At 46.4% G+C, this 25,395-nt stretch overlaps 1 protein-coding gene across 4 annotated transcripts in view; it reads left to right on the top strand.

Annotated features, from left to right (window-relative positions):
* The first annotated feature begins 12,375 nt into the window (after nucleotides 1–12,375).
* The window catches only part of DENND5A (DENN domain containing 5A), a 125,917-nt gene continuing 112,897 nt past the window's right edge, over nucleotides 12,376–25,395 (top strand). For all 4 annotated transcript variants that reach the window (XR_004053563.1, XM_010384836.2, XM_030917678.1 and 1 more), the window contains exon 1: nucleotides 12,376–12,805. Coding sequence is in view for 3 of the 4 variants with exons in the window: in XM_010384836.2 (XP_010383138.2) it covers nucleotides 12,700–12,805 (106 nt within the window). In the remaining variant the exon portion in view is untranslated. The remainder of the gene's footprint in view (nucleotides 12,806–25,395) is intronic.

The raw sequence follows: 25,395 nt of genomic DNA, 5'->3' as shown, positions 1-25,395 counted from the left end.
GTGGTGTGCATCTGTAATCCCAGCTATTCAGGAGGTTGAGGCAGGAGAATCGCTTGAACCTGGGAGGCAGAGGTTGCAGTCAGCCGAGATCATGCCACTGCACTCCAGCCTGGGCAACAGAGCGAGACTCCATCTCAAAACAAAAACAAAACAAACAAAAAACAGTGGTCTCCAGCACAGCTGACTCTGGGTGAATTACCCTTTCTCCATTGCAATGCCCCTGTCTTGTCTAGGCAGCAGGCAAGGTGAACAAGACTTCCTTCAACTCTCGGCTCAAGTGATCCTCTTACCTCGGCCTCCCAAAGAGCTGGGATTATAGTCATGAGCCACCACACTGAAAAAGAGAAATTTTTTTTAATGTTACCAAATTATATGTGTTAAATATATGGGAAACCTACATGAAATAGATAAACTTCTAGAAAAATCTAGGTGTGGTAGGAGGGTTCTGAGGGAGGGAGGGTGAGGTAGGGAGGTGGGATGGTCAGAGATGTGCCCTGCAACTTCAGGGAGAGGTTGGGCCTGAAGCTTTTCTTTTCTCCCTCCCTTCCTTCCCTCCCTCCCTCCCTTCCTTCCTTCCATCCTTTTCTTTCTTTCACAAAGTTTCTCTCTTGTCGCCCAGGCTGAAGTGCAATGGCACAATCTCAGCTCCCTGTAACCTCTGCCTCCCAGGTTTAAGCAATTCTCCTGCCTCAGCCTCCTGAGTAGCTGGGATTATAGGCATGTACCACCACGCCCGGCTAATTTTGTGTTTTTAGTACAGACGGGGTTTCGCTATGTAAGTCGGGCTGGTCTGGAACTTCTGACCTCAGGTGATCCACCCGCCTTGGCCTCCCAAAGTGCTGGGATTACAGGCATAAGCGATGGTGCCCAGCTGCTTTTCTATTTAGTAGAGAAATGTTGGATTTGGTAAGTGAGGATGGAAGACAAGAAAAGAATGAAGTAGAGGCATGGGAGGAAGCCATGTGATGTGACAGAGCACAATGAATGTTGACTTTCTGGTTCTGAGAGTCTCGTGTTCTGCTATTTGCTAGCACCACGCTGGGCAACATAGCCCTACCGTTAGCTCATATGGTGATTTTGGATGAAGTAGAAAAGGATGTTGCTGGGCAAAGTGGCTCATGCCTGTAATCTCAGCACTTTGGGAGGCCAAGGCGGGCGAATTGCCTGAGCTCAGGAGTTCAAAACCACCCTGGGCAAAATCACCCATGGTGAAACCCCATCTCTACTAAAAATACAAATACAAATAATAATAATAATACCAGGGCATGGTGGAGCGCTCCTGTAATCCCAGCTACTTGGGAGGCTGAGGTGGGAGAATCACTTAGCCTGAGAGGCCGAGGGTGCCGTGAGATGAGATCGCACCACTGTACTCTGGCCTGGGCAACAGAACAAGACTCCATCTCAAAAAAAGAAAAAGAAGATGCCTCTTTCTTTTTTCTTTGTAGAGATGGGAGTGGGGGTGCTGGATCTCACTATGTTGCCAAGGCTGGTCTTGAACTTCTGGGCTGAAGCAATCCTCGCAGCTAGGCCTTCCAAAGTGCTAGGACTACAGGCATGCACCACTGTGCCTGGCCAGATGCCTTTTTCTTAAGATACTTTACTGCCATCTCTTGGAAAACTGTCATCATAACTATATAAATTAATAATGAGTACAATGATGGTGTCTCATGGTACGATGTACACAAATATGAACAGCAGCCCTGCCTGTCAGCTGCAGGGCCCCTGGAGCCAGGTTACATATGCTGATAACTCACAACTTGAGTTTAGCAAACCTTGAGGGTGGCAGGCAGGAGTTGAGGCAGCAGGCCAAGGAGTGGCCCAGCTATATCACCCCAGGGTCCCAGCCTCAAAGGTGGTCACTTGAGTTGCTTCTCACTTTATTGTCTTGCCCCTGGCAGCCCAAGTAGATTGTTTTGGTGGGGGCTTTTGGTCAGTTCCAACATTTGTCAAAACCTACTACATGGGAGTGGTGTTTTTTCTAGGAGAAGTTTGTATAGGCTTACCAAAAAAAAAAAATCTATGTATTTTACATTTGATGGGAATTATATTACCTTTTGTGGTCCACATATCTGTATTAATGACACGATCTAGGACCAGGGGTGGTGGCTCACACCTGTAATTCCAGCGCTTTGGGAGGTTAAGGCAAGCAGATTGCTAGAGGCCCAAAGTTAGAGACCAGCCTGATCAACATAGCAAAACCCCATCTCCACTAAAAATTTAAAAATTAGGCCAGGTGAGGTGCCTCATGCCTGTAATCCCAGCACCTTGGGAGGCCGAGGTGGGTGGATCACCTGAGGTCAGGAGTTCGAGACCAGCCTGGCCAACATGGTGAAACCCCGTCTCTACTAAAAACACAAAAATTAGCTGGGTGTGGTGGCGCACACATGTAATCCCAGCTACTCAGGAGGCTGAGGCAGGAGAATTGCTCAAACCCAGGAGGCAAAGGTTGTAGTGAGCGAAGATCCCACCACTGCACTCCAGCCTGGGCTACAGAGCGAGATTCCCTCTCAAAAAAAAAAAAAAAAAAAGAAAAAAAAAAAAGGCCGGGCGCAGCGGCTCACTCTTGTAATCCCAGCACTTTGGGAGGCTGAGGTGGGAGGATCACAAGGTCAGGAGTTCGAGACCAGCCTGACCAACATGGTGAAACCCCTGTCTCTACTAAAAATACAAAAATTAGCCAGGCATAGTGACAAGTACCTGTAATCCCAGTTACTCAGGAGGCTGAGGCAGGGGAATCTCTTGAACCCGGGAGACGGAGGTTGCAGTGAACTGAGATCATGCCACTGCACTCCAGCCTGGGCGACAGAGTGAGACTCCATCTCAAAAAAAAAAAAAAAATTAGCTGGGCGTGGTGGTGGGCGCCTGTAATCCCAGCTACTCAGGAGGCTAAGGCACGAGAATTACTTGAACCTGGGAGGTGGAGATTGCAGTGAGCCGAGATCGCACCATTGCACTCCAGCCTGGGTGATAAGAGCGAAACTCTGTCTCAATAAATAAATAAATAAGTAAATAAATAAATAAATGATTCAGTCTCAAAAATATATAGAATACAGACAAACTCTTCATCTTTCACCAGCTTAATAAGGTGACCTTGCCTCCTCTGAGGCTCGAAGTCAGGGCCTTCAGATTATGAGACTGATGCGCTGCCTACTGCGTTAAGGAGGCATCTGGAAGATGTTTTGCTTCCTATAATATACAGTTCTATAGGTTTTGGCAAACATAATTGTGTAATCACCATGCAATCAAAAAATAGAATAATTATTTTATTCCCCAAAGCTTTTAAGAGCTCAGCCATAGCTAAATATATCTTCCTTTTGGGATCTGGTCCAAGTGCCATTCACTTCCCTTCATTATATCATCCAGCCTTTCCTAGGAAGCTCTTGGCACTCAAACTGATGGGAATAAGGAGGCCACTGTGTTCACAGTGTAAGGGAGAAGGGTGGGTGCAGCAGATAAAGTCATCCACCCATACTCTAAAAATACTCTCAACCTAGGGGGACCCAGGGAGAAGGGGGAAAAGGCTGAGGGGAGCACTGGAGTCACTCCTGGGCTTGTAGGAGAGCCAAAGCGACTCTTCTGCTTCCTTGGTCCAGCCACCCTACCCTGTCTCAGCCTCCACACACACTCTTCTTTCTTTCTTTCCCTCCCTCCCTCCCTCCCTCCCTCCCTTCCTTCCTTCCTTCCTTCTTTCCTTCATTTCCTTCCTTTCTTCCCTCCCTCCCTCCCTCCCACTCTCCCTCCCTCCCTCCCTCCCTCCCTCCCTCCCTCCCTCCCTCCCTCCCTCCCTCCCTCCCTCCCTTCCTTCCTTCCTTCCTTCCTTCCTTCCTTCCTTCCTTCCTTCCTTCCTTCCTTCTTCTTCTTCTTTTTTTTTTTGATGGAGTTTTGCTCTTGTCTCCCAGGCTGCAGTGCAGTGGCATGATCTTGGCATACTGCAACCTCCGCCTCCTGGGTTCGAGGGATTCTCCTGCCTCAGTCTCCCAAGTAGCAGGGACTACAGGCACATGCCACAACACCCGGCTAATTTTGGTATTTTTGGTAGAGACGGGGTTTCACCATGTTGCCTAGGCTGGTCTCGAACTCCTAATCTCTGGTGATCCACCTGCCTCGGCCTCCCCAAGTGCTGGAATTACAGGCATGAGCCACCGCACATGGCCCACACACTCATATAAAGTACACACATACAATTATTTACACATGAAAACACACATACATCTAATATATATAAGCACATAATATACATACATGATCACCACTATGCACAAATGCTTACTCACATAGAATAAGCTCAAACAGGCTGGGCATGGTGGCTCATGCCTGTAATCCCAGCAGTTTGGGAGGACGAGTAGGTGGAATGCCTGAGCTAAGGAGTTCCAGACCAGCTTGGACAACATACTGAGACCCTTGTCCCTAATTAAATACAAAAATTACCCGGGTGTGGTGGCGCACACCTGTATAATCCCAGCTACTCTGGAGGCTGAGGCAGGAGAACCGCTTGAACCCAGGAGGCAGAGGTTGCAGTGAGCCGAGATAGCACCACTGCAATTCAGCCTGGACGACAAAGAGAGACTACATTTCAAGAAAAAGAAAAAGAAAAAAAAAAAGCTCAAACAGAAATACACAAACTCACACATCTGGGAAAGTTGCATCTTGCATCACTTGGGGATGTTATCAGTAATTTGCTCCTCCTGTTGCTTCAACTTCATACTTCCTCACCATGGGGTATCAGAGTAAGCCTGAGGCTGACTATTCTTTGTGGCTTCTTTGTTGCTGTGGGTTAGGATAGATGAAGGGTAATGTCTAATTTTCAACTGATTTAGGAAGCTTGTGTTTGAGAGACACAAGGATCCTGATGCTGGTTACAGGCAAGGTGTTGGAGGCTAGTGGGACACAGGGTATGGGGAAGTGAGGCATATGTGACTTATTTTGTAAAGATGCGTCAGAGGTAGCTGAGTGCGTCACTACTTCCTTAGATGTATTGGTGTTTCTAGTCTTAAGAAAGCCCATATTTGTGAAGCTTACATTTTTCTATACGATACGTGGAATTTGTTTCGATTGTACATGGTGAACTCCTCATTGAGTGTTGGAGAGAAAGTGTTTGAGCACCTGTGAATTCATCAGCTGATGTGTTCTTGAATGCTATACTGAGCTGGAGAGTAGACAGGTTATGCCTGGGTAGAGCCGAGCTGACCCATACTAGCATAGGTATAGGCTGTCTCCGGAAGGATTCACAAGGCTTTGCTCACTTCACAGTAAAAGGTATTTCTTAGTTGTTTTAATATTATGTTTTTGTTTTTTTTCCAGGTGGAGTCTTGCTCTGTGGCCTAGGCTGGAGTGCAATGGCTTGATCTCAGCTCACCGCAACCTCTGCCTCCTGGGTTCAAGCAATTCTCGTGCCTCAGCCTCTCGAGTAACTGGGACTACAGGCACGCACCATCATACCCTGCTAATTTTTGTATTTTTAGTAGAGACAGCGTTTCACCTTGGTGGTCAGGTTGGTCTCAAACTCCTGACCTCAGTAGATCCGCCCACCTCGGCCACCCAAAGTGCCAGAATTATAGGCATGAGCCACCGCACCCGGTCTATTACATATTTTTTAATAGTGTGATGGTTAATTTTATGTGTCAACGTGACTGGGCTAACGGATGCCTAGGTAGCTAGTAAAACATTATTTCTGGGTGTGTCTATAAAGCATTTCCAGAAGAGGTTAGCATCTGAATCGGTAGACTGAGATCGCCCTCACCAATGTGGGTGGGCATCATCTAGTCCACTGAGGTCCTGAATTCATCAAAAAGGCAGAGGAAGGGAGAATTTGTTCTTTCTCTCTCTCTCTCTCTTTTTTTTTTGAGACAGAGTCTCACTCAGTCATCCAGGCTGGAGTGCAGTGGTATAATCTAGGCTCGCTGCAACCTCCACTTCCCAGGTTCAAGCAATTCTCATGCCTCAGCCTCCTGAGTAGCTGGAATTACAAGTGCATGCTGTCACTCCTGGCTATTATTGTATTTTTAGTAGAGATGGGGTTTCACCATGTTGGCCATGCTGGTCTAGAACTCCTGACTTCAAGTGATACACCCCCTTTGGCCTCCCAAAGTGCTGGGATTACAGGCATGAGCCACCATGCCTGGCCTGCTCTCTCTTCTTGAGCTGGGACATTCTTCGTCTCCTGCCCTTGGACATCTGATTCTTGGGCCTCCAGACTCAGATTGAATTACACCACTGGCTTTCCTGAGCCTCCAGTTTATAGATGGCAGATTGTGGAACTTCTTTCTCAGTCTTCGTCATCATATGAGCCAATCTCTCAAAAGAAATCTCTTTCTCTATATCTGTATATATCCTGTTGGTTCTGTTTCTCCGGAGAGCCCTGATTAATACAAATAGGTAATACATTCTTATGGTTCAAAACTCAAAAAGTATGAAACAATGTACAGTGAAACATTTCCATTCTATTCCTGATCCCAGCCATTCAGTTTCCTTCCCTAGAAGCAATCAATTTTTTTTTTTCAGATTTTTTTATTTTGAGACAGAGTTTTGCTCTCACCCAGGTTGGAGTGCAATGGCGTAATCTCAGCTCTGTGCAACCTCTGCCTCCCGGGTTCAAGTGATTCTCCTGCCTCAGCCTCCTAAGTAGCTGGAATTACAGGTGCCGGCCACCACGCCTGGCTAATTTTTGTATTAAATAGGCTATGCATATACATAAAAATACATAATTCTTTTATTTTCTCTTTTTTATACATTTGATAACATATTACACAGTTTTTCCTTATTTTTTTTTCTTTCTCTTGTTTTGTTTTATAGCTGCATAGTATTCCAGTGTTGGCAGAAACTATAGTTTCTTTAATCTGTCTCCTATAGCTAGGTATTTATATTGTTTTCAGTTTTTTTGTTTTGTTTTGTTTTGTTTTTCCCCTAAGACGGAGTCTTGCTCTATCTCCCAGGCTGGAGTGCAGTAGCATGATCTCGGCCCACTGCAACCTCTGCCACCCGGGGGGTGAGCGATTTTCCTGCCTCAGCCTCCTGAGTAGCTGGTATTACAGGTGCAAGCTACAATGCCCAGCTAATTTTTGTATTTTTAGTAGAGGCAGGGTTTCACCCTGTTGGCCAGGCTGGTCTCAAACTCCTGACCTGATGATCTGCGGGCCTCAACCTCCCAAGTGCTGGAATTACAGGTGTGAGCCACTGCGCCCAGCTCTGTTTTCAGTTTTTGCTGTTACAAACAGCAATTCTAACAGTTTTTGCTGTTACAGACAGCAAATTATGTATATTTGTAATTATATATATTTGATCCAAGATATATGTCAATACCTCATTCTGGTTTTCAAAACAGGGTTTGGGTCTGTGAGTGGATCTGTGTGGACCTTTCCTAAGGATTCATTCCCTCCACTCTTAGACTGATCTGTCGTGATCATATCCTCCCTTCTCTCTAGTTTGATGTTGCTTTTGCAAGGTATAGACTTGCAAGATATAGCTCTGCTATTCGTGCCTTCCTCCAAGGCAGAAGCAAGGCTGGAGGGAGTAATAAAAAGGCAAGTAATCTCCTGTCTCTTCAAACTGACGTTTTCTTTTTTTTTTTTTAATGATTTTTTTTTTTTTTTTTTTTTTTGAGACGGAGTCTCGCTCTGTCGCCCAGGCTGGAGTGCAGTGGCCTGATCTCAGCTCACTGCCAGCTCCGCCTCCCGGGTTTACACCATTCTCCTGCCTCAGCCTCCCGAGTAGCTGGGACTACAGGCGCCTGCCACCTCGCCCGGCTAGTTTTTTGTATATTTTTTAGTAGAGACGGGGTTTCATCGTGTTAGCCACGATGGTCTCGATCTCCCGACCTCATGATCCGCCCGTCTCAGCCTCCCAAAGTGCTGGGATTACAGGCTTGAGCCACCGCACCCGGCCATAAACTGACGTTTTCAAAACACTCATTGAGGCAGGGCGCGGTGGCCCACACCTGTAATCCCAGCACTTTAGGATGCTGAGGTGGGAGGATCCCTCGAGCCTAGGGGTTCCAGACCAGCCTGGGCAACATGGTGAAACCCCATCTTAATTAAAAAAAAGATTATAATTAAATGGCCAGGTGTGGTGACTCACGCCTGTTATCCCAGCATTTGGGAGGCCGAGGTAGGTGGGTCACGAGGTTAGGAGATTGAGACCATCCTGATTAACATGGTGAAACCCTGTCTCTACTAAAAATACAAAACAAAATTAGCTGGGCTTGGTGGTGGGTGCCTGTAGTCCCAGCTACTCAGGAGGCTATGGCAGGAGAATGATGTGAACCCAGGAGGTGGAGCTTGCAGTGAGCCAAGATTGCGCCACTGCACTCCAGCCTGGGCGACAGAGCAAGACTCCGTCTCAAAAAAAAAAAAAAAAAATTATAATTAAAAAAAGATTATAAGAAGTCAGTTGGGTATATAAAGCTAGAGTCCAGGGGTAAATTCCAGTTAGAGTTAATATATGTAAAGTGCTTAAAACAGTACTATGTGTTTCTTTTTAAGCTGTCAGGTTGTGTCACTCCTTCGCTCAAAACTCTCTGGTGATTTCTCATTTTATTCAGACAATGGCAAAATCTTTATAGTGTGCCTACAAGGCTCTCCATGATTTATCCTCCTACCTTGACATCTACTTTGGTGATGGTTAATACTAGCTGTTGTAACAAATAAACCCCACAGTACCAGTGGCTTCACACAACTGAAGTTTATTTTTTGTTCACAGAACAGTCCGGTGTGGGTATTCTTGGTCAGCTGGAGCCTTTCCTCCATGTGCTTTGCCATTACTTAGAGCCTCAGAATCTTCTAATTCTAGCTGGTGGAAGGCAAAAATAGAAAGAAGGGAGAAGTCTAATCTGCTTCTTAAGTGCCCTGATCTAGCAGTGGCATACATAAAGTCCTACACACATTCCATTGTTGAGAACTAGTCACATGGCCACATCTGGATGCAAGTAGGGCTGGGCAGTGTCCCTGAGGAGGCGGGTCCACACACTATGGAGGAGAAAATTGATGTTTTTGAATTGCAAGCCAACTCCACCACACCTTCTACCATCTTCCACCACTCCTCCCCACCCTATCCCTCTCCAGCCACCTTGGCTTCCTTATTGCTCTATGAACACTCGAGGCACACTCTGCCGCACACCCTCTCCTGGGGTTATGTTCCCTCAGATGTCCACTTGCTCTCTCATGTTCCTCATGCTAAAATGGGTGTCCCAGATTGCAACTTATTAAAAGTATATTATGTCCCAGATTTTAAAAATTCCTTTTTTCTGTTAATTTATGAATCTTCAATGCAATTCTATGAGGGGTCAGAATGACTCTTCTCATTTCAGTGTTTAACTGATGTGCCCCAGTTTACACAGCTAGTAAGAATGGGAATGGGGATTTAAACATTAAATCTTCACACCTGTAATCCCAGCACTTTGGGAAGTCGAGGTGGGCAGATCACCTGAGGTCAGGAGTTCGAGACCAGCCTGGACAACATGGTGAAACCCCGTCTCTACTAAAAATACAAAAATTAGCTGGGTATGGTGGTGCACGCCTGTAGTTCCAGCTACTCGGGAGGCTGAGGCAGGAAATAGCTTGAACTCGGGAGGCAGAGGTTGCAGTGAACTGAGGTTGTGCCGCTGCTTTCCAGCCTGGGTGACGGAGCGAGACTCTGTCTTAAACAAACAAAACAACATTAAATCTTGGCCTGGTGCGGTGGCTCACGCCTGTAATCTCAGCACTTTGGGAGGCCAAGGCAGGCGGATCACAAGGTCAAGAGATTGAGACCATCCTGGCTAACACGGTGAAACCCTGCCTTTACTAAAAATACAACAAAATTAGCTTGGCGTGGTGGCTGGCACCTGTAGTCCCTGCTACTCAGGAGGCTGAGGCAGGAGAATGGTGTGAACCCTGGAGGAGGACCTTGCAGTGAGCAGAGATTGCCATGGCACTCTAGCCTGAGACTCCATCTCAAAAAGCAAACAAAAATACAAAAATACAAAAATACAAAAAAAAAAAAAAAAAAAAAAGCCAGGCATGGTGTATGAGCCTGTAGACCCAGCTACTTGGGAGGCTGAGGCAGGAGAATCATTTGAACCTGGGAGACGGAGGTTGCAGTGAGCCGAGATGGAGCCACTGCACTCTAGCCTGGGCGACAAAAAAAAAAAAAAAAAAAAAAAAAAAAAAAAAAAAAAAGAAAAAAGAAAAAAAGGAAAAAAATCTTAAGAACGTCCCTTCCTATATTTTCTTATTCTCTAAGAAGCAATCACTCTGCCAAACTTATTTCCTACTGGGAAGGAGATCACTTTACAGTTGAGTAGTCTGGGCTTCTGAGCAGTTACATTTCCCAGGGCAAATTAATACAGTTATGCATTTGTTTTTAACTTGTGTTTTATGAGTTGAGTTAATATGAGAGGTCGTCTAGCACCAGATCACCCTGGACGCCTTGGATAAAAAGTTTCTGGACTTTTCAGTTGAGGACATTTATTCCTTTCTCAAATTTCTTTTTCCACATCACCCCTAGAGTGATCATTCTCAGATTTGGGTCAGATGTTGTCACTCCTTGGCTTGAATTCCTTTACTTTACCTCACTCATCCTCAACCTCATGTACCTTACAGGATAAATTATTTTTTAAAAATTTTATTTATTTGTTTATTTATTTATTTATGATAGGGGTCACATTACATTCTCCAGGCTAGTCTGAAACTCTTGGGTTCAAGCAGTCCTCCTGCCTCTGGTGCCCAAAATGTTGGGATTACCAGTGTGAGTGTGAGCCACTACACCTGGCCAAGGATAAATTCTTTAGCCTGGTATTTGAATCCATTATTCCTTCCTCTGTTCTCCTTCTTCCTCCGCTGGTTTCATTCCCTTTAAACTCTCCATCTCCCATCTTAATGTTAATGAATTACTTGTTGGTGCCTGAACATACTGTTTTATCTGTTGCTCCCTGTTGTTACACATACTTAGTTTCCTTGACCCTTTTTACCTGAGAAACTTTCTGTTGATCTTCTGGAACTCAGGTCAGAGTACATACCTCCTTCTGGAAACCTTCCCTGACCATTCCCCAATCTGGAGAGATGGCCTCCTTCTGTGCTCTATAACTTTTTCTTTTTTGTTTTTTTTTAATGGAATCTCACCTGAGGTCAGGAGTTTGAGAACAGCCTGACCAACACGGTGAAACCCCGTCTCTACTGAATACAAAAAAATTAGCCGGGCGTGGTGTTGCACACCTGTAATCCTAGCTACTTGGGTGGCTGAGGCCCGAGAATCGCTTGAACCTGGGAGGCAGAGGTGCAGTGAGCCAAGATCGTGCCATTGCACCCCAGCCTGGGTAACAAGAGAGAACTCCGTCTAAAAAAAAAAAATCTGTAATATTTACCGAGTGATTTCCATGTTCCAGGCAGTATTCTCATTGCTTTACCTGTACTTGCATTTATCTTATGTAATTGTCTCAAAACCCATGACGCCTGGCACTTAGAGATTAACTTGTTCAAGGTCAAAAGTAAATGATCGAATGATCGTCAGGATTGAAACCCGAGCATTTTTTTCTAGAGCCCATCCTAGTAACCACTATACTTGTGTTGCCTTTCTGGCCTCTGATCTCCAGTTTCCAACAAAGACACATCTGCCTAGCTTCTATGGGAAAGGAAATCGGAGGGTCCTAGGACAAGGACCAATACTTGAGTTTCCCTCCGTCTTCTCCCCATCTTCTTACAGGAAAACAGGTTTAGGGGTGGATCTGAGGGTTTTCACAGAGTGAAGAGAAAGGGGAGTTCCCAAATGGCAGTCGCCTCAAGAGGCTTCCAGAGAAAAAAAGGAGAGAGCGTGGGAAAAGGGCAGGCTGGGAGGTGGGAGCGGCGAGGAACGGGATGCTGACCACAAGCCCAGGATTCTAAACCAGGCTTTGTCTCTTACATTCAGTGTAACCTTGGATAAGTCCTTGCTTCTTTCTGAGACTCAGTTTCCCCGTCTGGAAAATAAGGGTAAATATAAAACCGGCTGATCCGCCCCTGTCAAAAGAGAGGACAGGGAGAAGGCCCTGTCAGGGGTCTAGGCTGACACGCTGCAGATAGGATTGGATGAGCTTCCGAGCTCAGCCGTGAGACCCCATCCTCATGGCAAGGCCGCGCTAAGATATCTGAACCTCTGGTGGCTGGGTGGGTGGTTGGGGGCAGAGCATGGGCCAAGTGCCCGGTTCTGCAGGCTTCGCCCACTCTTCTCGCACCTCCTGAGCCCTCCCTAAAGGAGTCTCAATCCCGGGGGGGGGGTGGCAGTTGCGGGCGACCAAGCAGTCGCCGGCTGCGCTGCGGCGACCGTCCGGGAAGCTGTGGCCAGCCGGCTGCGAAGAGCATCACGTCATCCTTTCCGCCAGGCGTCCACCCCCTCCCGGAGGGCGCCTGCGCAGGCGCGGCGGGAGGAGGGTCGAGGTGGGGGCTGTCCCCGCGCTTTCCGCCCTTCTCCAGGCTCGCTCGGGCCGCGGCGCTCTTGGCTAGCTGCAGCGGCGCCGGCGCGGAGGGGAAGGCGTCCAGGATGCGGCGCGGGGCGGCCCGGTGCCCCCCCGCCCCGTCACGGCAGCCTCGGCGGCCGAGGGGACCGGGCCAGGGCTGGGGGCGGCGGCCCGAGCCGCGGTAGCGGCGGCGGCGGCGGCTGCGGGAGGGGGGGCCTGAGGGCGGGGGGCGGGCGCCTGGGTTGCGGGGGCTCCGTGCAGCTCCGCACGGCCCGGCCCGTCTCGGCCCCGGCGCCATGAGCTGCGGCGGCGGAGGGGGCTCGGCGCCCAGTCGCTTCGCCGACTACTTTGTCATCTGCGGACTGGACACCGAGACCGGGCTGGAGCCGGACGAGCTGTCGGGTGAGTGCGCGCAGAGCCCGGGGCCGCTTTCCCGCGCCCGCTGTGGTCAGGGACCCAGGAAGAAACCTCCCTTTAGCCCCGCTTTGTCCCGGGAGCCGGGCGAGTGTCGGCCGGGAGGACCAGGGCGGGCGCGGGCGAAGGGGGCGTTGGGCTGGAGGGGGTAAACGGCTGAGGGGCCCTGAGCCATAAGGGGTCCAAACCTACGGCCCGCTGCGCTGTGGCCACGTCTTCGGCGACCAGAAAGAGGGAGGGTTGTGTGTTCTCAGTTTGGTGGAGGTTGAGTGACTTCGTTTAAAATAAAGGAAAGCTTGTCCTCCAGCACCCATTAGAGAGGGAAGGCTTCCCACGTCCTAGTGAAAGTAAGTTCCACCCAGACTTTAAAAAAAGGAAAACAAAAACTTGGTGAGTTTATCTGGCCACTTCCCAAGAAGCCTGTGATACCAGTTCCTCAAAACCGTTATAACCCAGCCCTCAGCTGGGCCCCCTGAGTTTTCCTACAGATTACAGCTCTGCACGTCTGGATGGGACATGAAGCAATAAAGTGAACTTGGGCGGCACCAAGAAGAGTGGGAACTCCCTTAGCCCTGGAAACGGCTTGTATCCCGGGGCCATGCCTTTTTTGAAAAGTAATTTATGTCCTTTATGAGGCCAAAGGCGTTTGTGAATAAAAGGGTAGCAGCATTCTAGTTGGAGAGGCATGGTGTGTTGTGATGCGTCTTAAGTCATCTTTCAAAGGGAAAGTGATGAGGGGAGTCAAAGATGGGGCCCTGACTAGATTTGGCACTTATTGCAGAAGGCGTGAAAATTACAGTCCCCGTGACTTTTCCACTGCACTGTCATTGGAATCTTTGAATTGTAACAGTTTTGAAAATAAGTTTTTGTCTGGAGTTTACAGTTAGTGGGTTTCAAGTGGGTGGAAGTTTGTCGAGTTGTACTTTAAGGTTATGTGATCCTGATGAGGGAAACCCCTTTTCACTTTTCTATCTCTAAGGTTTCTCTCTCGAAAGTGATTATCCTGTTGACTAATCTTGCTTTGCTTCAACGATGACAAGACAGTTTTGTTTTTGGTCACCAGAAAAAGTCCAGTGTTTCTTACGAAAAAAAATTAGGCGGGGCGCAGTGGCTCACCACCCGGCAGCTGACGGGTAATCCCAGCACTTTGGGAGGCCGAGGGGGGCGGATCACCTGAGGTCAGGAGTTCGAGACCAATTTGACCAACATGGTGAAACCCGTGTCTCTACTAAAAATACAAAAATTATCTGGGCGTCGTGGCGTGTGCCTGTAATCCCAGCTACTCGGGAGGCTGAGGTAGGAGGATCGCTTTAACCCAGGAGGCGGAGGTTGCAATGAGCTGAGATTGCGCCACTACACTCCAGTCTGGGTGATTGCGCCACTATACTCCAGTCTGGGTGATAGAACGAGACTCTGGGAAAAAAGAAAAAAAAAGAAAAAAGCGTGATAAATTCATGCTTTAACAAGGTTAGAAAAAAATAAGCTATTTCCTCAATAGCAGGTAGAGAAAATATGAAACAGTAATATAATTAATATTAGGCTTTTTGTTGGGGTAGTTTTATTGTTTCTAATTTACTTTAAAAAAATTTTAATTTTAGGCCGGGCGCAGTGGCTCACGTCTGTAATCCCAGCACTTTGGGAGGCCTAGGTGGGCAGATCGGGAGGTCAGGAGATTGCGACTACCCTGGCTAACACGGTGAAACCCCGTCTCTACTAAAAATACAAAAAATTAGCCGGGCATGGTGGCGGACGCCTGTAGTCCCAGCTGCTCGGGGGGGCTGAGGCAGCAGAATGGCGTGAACTCGGGAGGCGGAGCTCGCAGTGAGCTTGTGCCACTGCACTCTAGCCTGGGAGACAGAGCAAGACTCCATCTCAAAAAATAAATAAATAAAATAAATAAATAAATAAATAAGTTTTAATTTTGATGGGTACATAATAATTGTTCAAGTTCATCTTTTAAGGTCTTCAAATTCTTATAGTACAGACGTTTTTCATCTTTTTCCTACGTGGTAGGTATGTGACTTTGATGTAACTTTTGGAATTCGGTTCAAGGTATTGGTGTTGGAAGGGACCTCAGAGAGGAAAATGAGGCCTAGGAAGGACAGTGGGACCTGCATAGACTAGTTAATTGCTTGGTCCAGTGCTCTTCTCATGACATTAAACTGCATCTCATTGGCCTGGCTGGAGGTCTTTAGAAAACACTAACATGTTGAGAAATATTAAAAACAACATAATTCTTCTCAATAAAAGAAACTTTAAGGTGGTGGAATAAACTTTTTTTTTTTAATGCTGTGCTTTTGGGTGTCAAATTGTATGAACACTTGGTTTGAGAAGATAGAATGTTTTGTGAATGATAGAGCATAAGAATGAAGCTGGGAAGTTAAAGCGAGAGCATGAGTTTGGGGTAACATTCCTGCCCTGCTATTGACTATCTCTGTGATTGGGAGCAAGTTAGAGATAACCCTGTCAGGGTCCTCATCTATAAAAAAAGAATGTAAATAAAAATAATCTCATCAAGTAGACCTTCAAAAATGTTTAAAAACTGTCTTTCAACGTTTCATTAAAGAGAAATGTTACTCTCTTTTAATGAATATGTGTTAATTATCTGGCTTTTTGGCAAGCTAAAATTATGTCCCTGTGAAAGTTTATTGGGATAATAAAGAAAGGGGGATGAGTTGTATAAAATGTGTAAAGAAGGGTATTTTCTGTTTTTTTTTTTTTTAAATGTGGTTGCAGTAGTGGAATGCTGAGACCACATTTCCAATAGGTGGCCTTTGTTAGAGTATGCAATGTTGAAAGGATTTTTGCCCCCCCTTCATTTCATTTCTGGTGGGTTGGTAGGGGAATCTGAGCTATCCAGAGGGGGAATCTTTTTTTTTGAGATACATCTCACTCTGTTGCCCTGGCTGGAGTGCAGTACTGCAATATTGGCTCACTGAAACCTCCGTCTCCCAGGTTCAAGCAATTCTTCTGCCTTAGCTTCCCAAGTAGCTGGGATTATGAGCTGCGCGCGCCACCACGTCCAGCTAATTTTTGTATCTTTAGTAGAGATGGGGTTTCACCATGTTGGCCAGGCTGGTCTCGAATTCCTGACCAAGTGATCTGCCCACCTCGGCCTCCCAAAATGCTAGGATTACAGGCATGAACCACCACTCCCAGAGGGAATCTTTGAATAAAACAAAACAGAATACAAATAGCAGGTTCTTCCTGAGACTCTCCAGGGTGCATTTTCTCTCTTCAGCCTGCCTTGTAGCTCCCAAACTGATGATATTGTACTCAGTGAAACTACAGGAAATTGTAATTTGTACCCAGGTTCTCCAAGAAGGTATTGAGGAGTCTCTAAGAAGGTGCACTCCACACAATTAACTTACATAGCTCAGGTAGCATCTACATTCTTAAAAAGTGAGCCCAGAATAAGCAAATCAAAGATGCTCAGTGTTCCTTCTTGTTTTGTGGAGAAAGGTTAAGATTCATTCCTCTCTGTCTGCAACAAATAAACATGGAGGCTGGGCGCAGTAGCTCATACCTGTAATCCCAGTACTTCGGGAGGCTGAGGTGGGTGAATTGCTTGAGCCCAGGAGTTTGAGACCAGCCTGGGCAGCATGGCAAGACCCTGTCTCTACAGAAATACAAAAAATTAGCTGGGTGTGGTGGCGTGTGCCTGTGGTCCCAGCTGCTCAGGAAGCTCAGGTGAGAAGGTCACTTGAGCCTAAGAGGCAGAGGTTGCAGTGAACTGAGATTGTGACACTGCACTCCAGCCTGAGCGACAGAGTGAGACCCTGTCTCAAATAAACAAATGCACCTGAAGAAAAATAAAAATAAAAAACCCCAAATAAGCATAGAGCTTGCTGTGTTTATTATAGATTGAGATAATTGGATTTTATAGGAATCTCTTCCTGTCACCTCTTTCCCTTTCTTGCAGACTCAGCATGTAGGCAAGTAAAGTAGAGTTGTTTTTTGTGCAAGGAATTGAGGAGGGTGTGAAAATTTTGTTTTCTGGTTGAGGAAGCTCTTTGGGCTGGAAGAAGAAGAAAGTAATCTGTGAGCAAAGCACAAATTTAGCCACCTTGAGGATATGGCATCTGCTTGTTGGCTTTTTGAACTTGTCAGTTAGGTAAGCAAATCTGGAAGAATTGCTTCTGATTTATGTTTTCCATTATTTTTGGCACATCCTAAGTGGAGAGGCAGATGGTAGTGTTCAGTTTATTTTTCTACCTCTGATGGGCGAATGTCCTGGTGAATCTTCTTTTTCTTTGTTTCTTATGGTCACCACTAGGTGACCCCAGGAGAAGGCTTTACTGTGAAATGGGGTTCATGAGTTTATTTTCCTTGTCTCTGCTTAAGAATTAAGGTTCCTGGCCGGGCATGGTGGCTCAAGCCTGTAATCCCAGCACTTTGGGAGGCCGAGACGGGCGGATCACGAGGTCAGGAGATCGAGACCATCCTGGCTAACACGGTGAAACCCCGTCTCTACTAAAAATACAAAAAATTAGCCGGGTGAGGTGGCGGGCGCCTGTGGTCCCAGCTACTCGGGAGGCTGAGGCAGGAGAATGGCGTGAACCCGGGAGGCGGAGCTTGCAGTGAGCTGAGATCTGGCCACTGCACTCCAGCCTGGGCGACAGAGCAAGACTCCGTCTCAAAAAAAAAAAAAAAAAAAAAAAAAAGAATTAAGGTTCCTGAATGCTTGTGACCTATTTCTTACCTTGGAATCTGTAAGTTCCTCTGAACTGATCTGCACCTAGCATTGAGATATAAGTATCCTAGGTTCTTTCATCTGGTACTCCAATTTTCCCAGGCTCTATGCAGAGGCTCTTGCCAGGAATTGAAGAGAAGTGGCTAGGGATAAGGATAGATGGGAAACTGGCCAGTGTCCTGTATGAACTTACTTAAAAAATTGAGACTACACTGTAATAGTCTCTCTTTTTTTTTTCTTTTGAGACGGAGTCTCGCTCTTTTTGCCCAGGCTGGAGTGCAGTGGCGTGATCTTAGCTCACTGCAACCTGTGCCTCTCCCGTTCAAGTGATTCTGAGCCTCAGCCTCCCGAGTAGCTGGGACCACAGGTGTGCACCAGAGACAGGGTTTCACCATGTTGGTCAGGCTCGTCTCAAACTCCATACCTCAGGTGACCCACCTGCATTGGCCTCCCAGAGTATTGGAATTACAGGTGTGAGCCACTTCACCTGGCCTGAAATAGTCTCTTAATGTCACCTTTAGAAGAGAAAGGGTCCTGGTACAGCAGCTCACCCTGTAATTCCAGCACTCTGGGAGGCTGAGGCAGGAGGATTGCTTGGGTCCAGGAGTTTGAGATCACCTTGGCCAATGTAGCAAGACCCTGTTTTTTTTGTTGTTTTTTTTTCTGAGATGGAGTCTCACTCTGTCGCCCAGGCTGGAGTACAGTGGCACGATCTCGGCTCACTGCAAACTCTGCCTCCCGGGTTCACGCCATTCTCCTGCCTCAGCCTCCCAAGTAGCTGGGACTACAGGCGTCCGCCACCACGCCTGGCTAAGTTTTTTGTATTTTTTTTTTTTTTTTTTGGTAGAGATGGGGTTTCACCGTGTTATGGTCTCAATCGGATGGTCTCGATCTCCTGACCTCGTGATCCGCCCACCTCAGCCTCCCAAAGTGCTGAGATTACAGGCGTGAGCCACTGTGCCTGGCCTGTTGTTTATTTTTTTGAGATGGAGTTTCGCTCTTGTTGCCCAGGCTGGAGTGTAATGGCACGATCTCGGCTCACTGCAACCTCTACCTCCCGGGCTCAAGCAGTTCTCCTGCCTCAGCCTCTCAAATAGCTGAGATTACAGGCATGTGCCACCTTGTCTGGCTAATTTTGTATTTTTAGTAGAGATGGGGTTTCATCATGTTGGTCAGAGTTGTCTTGAACTCCTGACCTCAAGTGATCTGCCTGCCTCAGCCTCCCAAAGTCCTGGGATTACAGGCATGAGCCACTGTGCCCAGCCTAATATCCTGTTTTTATAAAAAATAAAAATAATTAAGAAAGAGAAAAAGGTGACCGTCTAGGAAAGCTAGAGGACTAGTCAGATTGTCCTCCTCCTTAACTGTATCAAGCAGTGAAATTTGAACTTCAAAATTATTGAACGTTAAGCATGAAAGCATCCTTAGCAATTATATAACCTTCTGATTTTACAGGTGAGGAAACTGAGGCCCTGAGAAAGTGGAATAATATTTGTCTCCCTTGCCACATTTCATTCTGCTACTTGAGTGATATTTTGCATGCTTTGCAGACCTTTGATGAGTGGTGGAGGTGGGGGGAACAAGCAAAAAATTTGTCTGGCAGGGCAGGAACAGACATTACGGTAGTTTTTTTTCTAGTCCAGGTTTCTGTTTCATGTTAAGAAAGAATACTGTGTGTGCAATAGTAAGACTTGGAACCAACTCAAATGTCCATCAGTAATAGACTACATCAAGAAAATGGCACATATACACACCATGGAATACTGTGCAGCCATAAAAAAGGATGAGTTCATGTCCTTTGCAGGGACATGGATGAAGCTGGAAACTGTCATTCTCAGCAAACTATCACAAGAACAGAAAACCAAACACCGCATGTTCTCACTCATAAGTGGGAGTTGAACAATGAGAACACATGGGCATAGGGAGGGGAACATCACACACTGGGGCCTGTTGGGGGGTGGGGGACTAGGGGAGGGATAACATTAGGAGAAATACCTAATGTAGGTGACGGGTTGATAGGTGCAGCAAACCACCATGCCACGTGTACACCTATGTAACAAAACTGTATGTTCTGCACATGTACCCCAGAACTTAAAGTATAATTAAAAAAGAAAAAAGAAAGAATACTGTGTGTGGACTGGGTATGGTGTCTCATGCTTATAATCCCAGCACTTTGGGAGGCCGAGGTGGGTGGATCACTTGAGGTCAGGAATTTCAGGTTTTAGATCAGCCTGGCCAACATGGTGGAACCCCATCTCTACTAACGATACAAAAGTTAGCCGGGCCTGGTGCCACACACCTATAATCCCAGCTACTTGGGAGGCTGAGGCAAGAGAATCGCTTGAATCTGGGAGGCAGAGGCTGCAGTGAGCCGAGGTGGCGCCACTGCACTCCGGCCTGGGCGACAAAGTGAGACTTTGTCTCCAAAAAAAGAATACTGTGTGTGATTATCATTAAGGATATCTTTTTTTTTTTTTTTTGAGACAGAGTCTGTCTCTGTTGCCCAGGCTGGAGTAGTGCAGTGGCACAATCATGACTCACTGCCACCTCGGCCTCCCAGGCCCATAGCTTTATTGCTTTGTCTTTTGTTCCAATTTCACATTTAAAGAAGCATTGAGGGCCAGACATGGTCGCTTACGCCTATAATCCCAGCACTTTGGGAGGCCGAGTTGAGACCAGCCTGGCCAACCTGGTGAAACCCTGTCTCTACTAAAAATACAAAAATTAGCCGGGCATGGTGGTGGGTGCCTATAATCCCAGCTACTCAGGAGGCTGACACAGGAGAATCGCTTGAACTGGGAGGCAGAGGTTGAAGTGAGCCGAGATGGCACCACTGCACTCCAGCCTAAGTGACTTGGTCTCAAAAAAAAAAAAAAAGAAAAAGAAGCATTGACATGAATAGAACAAAGAACTCCAGTATATCTCTTAACCAGATTCAATGATTGTTAACATTTTGCCCCATTTGCTTTATCATTTATATGTGTGTCCATATATAAACAATTTTATTGACATGTAATTCATATACCATACAGTTCACTTATTTAATTCAGTGATTTTTAATTTATTCACAGTTTTATAATCACACTACAATCAGTTTTGAAATGTGTATTAATCACTCTCCCCTGAAAAGTTACTCCTCATTTTCTCCCAACCCTCTAACCCTGAACCCTAGGCAACCACTCATCTACTTTCTATCTCTATAGATTTGCCTGTTTTTGACATTTCATATACATGGAGTAATATGTATGGTCTCTTGTTACTGGCTTCTTTCATTTAGCATAATGTTTTCAAGGTTCACTTATGTTGTAGCATGTATCGGTATGTCATTCCTCTTTATGCCGGAATAATGTGCCATGGTATGAATATACAACATTTTATGTATTTATCCATTAGTGGAAGGACATTGGATTGTTTTCTTTCTTTCTTTCTTTCTTTTTTTTTTCTGAGACACAGTTTCACTCTTGTTGCTCAGGCTGGAGTGTAGTGGTGCGATCTTGGCTCACTGCAACCTCCGTCTACCAGGGTGAAGCAATTCTACTGCCTCAGTCTCCCGAGTAGCTGGGATTACAGGCATGTGTCACCACGCCCAGCTAATTTTTGTATTTTTAGTACAGACGGGGTTTCACCACGTTGGCCAGGCTGGTCTTGAACTCCTGATCTCGTGATCCACTCACCTTGGCCTCCTAAAGTGCTGGGATTACAGGCATGAGCCACCGTGCCTGGCCTTCATTTTTTGATTGTTATGAATAATGCTATGAACATTTGTGTACACTTCTTTTTTTGTGTGTGGGCCTGTGTTTTCATTTCTCTTTGCTGAATACTTAGGAATGAAATTACTGGGTCATCTGGTAACTCTGTTTAACCCTTTTTTTTTTTTGAATTTTTTTTTGAATTTTTTTTTTTTTTTATGAGATGGGGTTTTGCTGTGTCGCTCAGGCTGGAGTGCAATGGGACGATCTTGGCTTATTGCAACCACTGCCTCCCGGGTTCAGGCCATTCTCCTTCCTCAGCCTCTCAAGTAGCTGGGATTACAGGCGCCCGTCACCATGCCTGGATAATTTTTTTTTTTTTTTAGGACAGAGTCTCACTCTGTCGCCCAGGCTGGAGTGCAGTGGCGCGATCTTGGCTCACTGCAACCTCTGCCTCCCAGGTTCAAGCAATTCTCCCGCCTTAGCCTCCCAAGTAGCTGGGACTGCAGGTGCACACCACTATGCCCAGCTAATTTTTGTATTTTGTACTAGAGGCAGGGTTTCACCATATTGGACGGGCTGGTCTTGAACTCCTGACCACGTGATCCACCTGCCTTGGCCTTCCAAAGTGCTGGAATTACAGGCGTGAGCCACCGCGCTGGCCAATTTTTGTATTTTTAGTAGAAATGGGGTTTTACCATGTTGGCCAGGCTGGTCTCAAACTCCTGACCTCAGGTGATACTCACCTGCCTCGGCCTCCCGAAGTGCTGGGATTACAGGTAAGAACCACCGCACCTGGCAGCCCGACTAATTTTTAATGTTTTTATAAAGATGAGGTCTCACCATCTTGCCCAGGCAGGTCTTAAACAACTTGAAGAGCGATACTCCTGACTCAGCCTCCCAAAGTGCTGAGATTACAGGCGTGAGCCCCTGTGCCCGGCCTGTGTTTAACCTTTTGAGAGACTGACTGCCAGTCTGTTTTCCAAAACAGCTGCACCAGTGTACATTTCTAATAACAGTGTATGAGAATTCCACTTTGTTCATATCCTTACCAATACTTATCTATTTGTTTATAGCCATCTTAGTGGCTGTTAAGTTGTATCTCATGGTTTTAATTTGCATATCTCGGAAGACAAAGACTTTTATTTTTATTTATTTTATTATTTTATTTTATTTATTATTTTTTGAGACGGAGTCTTGTTTTGTGGCCCAGGCTGGAGTGCAGTAGAACGATCTTGGCTCACTGCAACCTCTGCTTCCCGGGTTCAAGCGATTCTCATGCCTCAGCCTCCGGAGTAGCTGGGATTACATGCGCCTGCCATCACGCCCAGCTAATTTTTGTGTTTTTAGTAGAGACGGGGTTTCACCACATTGCCCAGGCTGGTCTCGAAATCTTGACCTCATGATCTACCCTCCTCAGCCTCCCAAAGGGCTGGGATTACAGGTGTGAACCACCACGCCTTGCCGACTAAGACTTTTAAATAAGACTTCTTATTTCAAAGAGAAAAGGATACCCCTCCCCAGAGATGAAGTAGCTATAAAAAGTTTGATAAGCCAGTTTCAAACTAGGAGTCCATATGGACTAAACTTAATTTTCATCTTCCTCTACCAGGCTGGTTGATTCTGGGCAGATTCTTGGGGTCATTTTATAAAGGCATCTCTGCTCTGAAGCCCAGATTACTAGCTGCAGCAAAACTCAAAATCTTATGGCTTATCTCAGACATCTGTGGATGCTTCCAGAAGTCAAGGCTACTGAAGTACAGAAAGAGTTCTTAAGTTAGGTTATGTGTTTTCTTTTTTTTAGGTAGAACAAGTAAGAAGTCAGGAGAGATGAGACCCACACAGAAAACAATTACAGAGTAGCCCAAGGCAGTTAAAATACAAGCTAAATTTCTGTATATATACATATTTTGAGATGTGGTCTGGCTTAACAAAGCCAGACCCAGGCTGGGGTACAGTGGACAATCATACCTTACTTCCTCAGCGTTTCTGAGCTCGAATTTCTGAGCTCAAGGGATCCTCCTACCTTAGCCTCTTGAGTACTTGGGACTATAGGCATGTGTCACCACACCTGGCTCATTGTTTTTTTTTTTTTTTTGACACAGAGTTTTGCTCTTATTGCCCAGGCTGGAATGGAATGGCATGATCTCGGCTCACTGCAACCTCTGCCTCCTGGGTTCAAGCGATTCTCCAGCCTCAGCTTCCTGAGTAGCTGGGATTACAGGCATGCACCACCATGCCTGGCTAATTTTGTATTCTTAGTAGAGATGGGGTTTCTCCATGCTGGTCAGGCTGGTCTTGAACTCCTGACCTCAGATGATCAGCCCGCCTTGGCCTCCCAAAATGCTGGGATTACAGGTGTGAGCCACTGCACCCATTGTTGTTTTTTTGAGACAGGGTCTCACCCTGTTGCCCAGGCCGAAGTGCAGTGGTGCGATCATGGTTTACTACAACCTCGACCTCCTGGGCTCAAGTAATCCTCCCACCTCGGCCTCCCAAAGTGCTGGGATTATTGGTATGAGCCACCGCACCTGGCTGTCCACCTAATTATTATATTTTTTTTTGTAGAGATGGGTTCTCACCATCTTGCCCAGGCTGGTCTTAAACAACTTCAACAGTGATACTCCCGACTCAGCCTCCCAAATTGCTGGGATTATAGACGTGAACCACTGTGCCTGGCTGAGACTGTATATTCTAAGAAGATAAGAGAACCCTGTTTGACTCCATCAGGCAGGGAGGATCATATTGAAATTAGTTGATTTTACTTTAGTAATATTGGGGCCCTGCAATTCTCTTCTTAGAAGGAAATCCTGCGTCACAGTGTTTGGTGCTTAAATCAAATTCTCTTAGAGCCTGCTCAGCCCTTCCTTCCTAGGTTAAAAATAAAGTTTTCTTTGCCTAAAGCCTCCTTTGGTAACACCCTTTTCCAGTCCTACATCCTTTTATAAGCTTGTTTTTTGGCTGTCTTTGTTGGAAGGCGTATTGGACTTGGCTCAGCTTCTACATTTCTGTTGTGGCCAGGTGTGGTAGCTCATGCCTGTAATCCCAGCACTTTGAGAGGTGGAGTCGGGGAGGATGGCTTTAGGCCAGGAGCTTGAGACCATCCTGGGCAACATGGCGAGACTCAGTCTCTACAGAAAATAGAAGAATTAGCCTGGTGTAGTGGTGTATGTCTGTGGTTCCAGCTACTTGGGATGCTGAGGTTGGAGGATCAGCTGAGTCCAGGGAGGTCCAGACTGTGGTGAGTCATGATTGTGCCACTGCACTCCAGCTTGGGCAATAGGGTGAGACCCTGACTCAAAAAAAAAAAAAAAAAAAAAAAAAAGATTCCTGTTGCTATCCCTGAGTTTGTATTACTGTCAGGTAGTCTTAGAGGTCTCTCAGGAACCTGGGTACACATGAAGGAACCTATACTTGGTATGTTTTAGGTTCCTGCTGGAGATGGCCTAATATCCAGTGAGAAAGAAGCTGGTGACTTCCTTGTGGAATTCAGGTTTTTTTGTTTTGTTTTGTTTTGTTTTGTTTTTGAGGTGGAGCCTTACTCTGTCGCCCAGGCTGGAATGCAATGGTGTGATCTCGGCTACTGCAACCTCCGCCTCCGAGGTTCGAGGGATTCTCCTGCCTCAGCCTCCTGAGTAGCTGGGACTATGTGCAAGCGCCACCACACCTGGCTAATTTTTGTATTTTTAGTAAAGACGATTTCATCATGTTGGCCAGGCTGGTCTTGAACTCCTGACCTCAGGTGATCCACCCACCGCTGCCTCCCAAAATGCTGGAATTACAGGCATGAGCCACTGCGCCCGGTCAAATTCAGTAATTAAACACAGGCTATTACTGCCAGATTTTTAGATTTAGTTCTTTTTTTTTTTTTTTTTTTTTTTTTTTGTGGCAGAGTCTCGCTCTGTCACCCAGGCTGGAGTGCAGTGGTGTAATCTTGGCTCACTGCAACCTCCGCCTCCCAGGTTCAAGCGATTCTCCTGCCTCAGCCTCCTGAGTAGCTGGGACTACAGGCGCCTGCTACTATGCCCAGCTAAGTTTTGTGTTTTTAGTAGACATGGGGTTTCACCATGTTAGCCAGAATGGTCTTGATCTCTTGACCTTGTGATCCGCCCGCCTCGGCCTCCGAAAGTGCTGAGATTACAGGGGTGAGCCACTGCACCTGGCCAGATTTAGTTCTTAGAAGTTATTAAGTGAAG

This window comes from Rhinopithecus roxellana, chromosome 15 (genome assembly GCF_007565055.1).
Source record: "Rhinopithecus roxellana isolate Shanxi Qingling chromosome 15, ASM756505v1, whole genome shotgun sequence".
NCBI classification, from domain to species: domain Eukaryota; kingdom Metazoa; phylum Chordata; class Mammalia; order Primates; family Cercopithecidae; genus Rhinopithecus; species Rhinopithecus roxellana.
The sequence above is the reverse complement of the archived record's forward strand: the minus strand, read 5'-3'. Positions and strand labels throughout refer to the sequence as shown.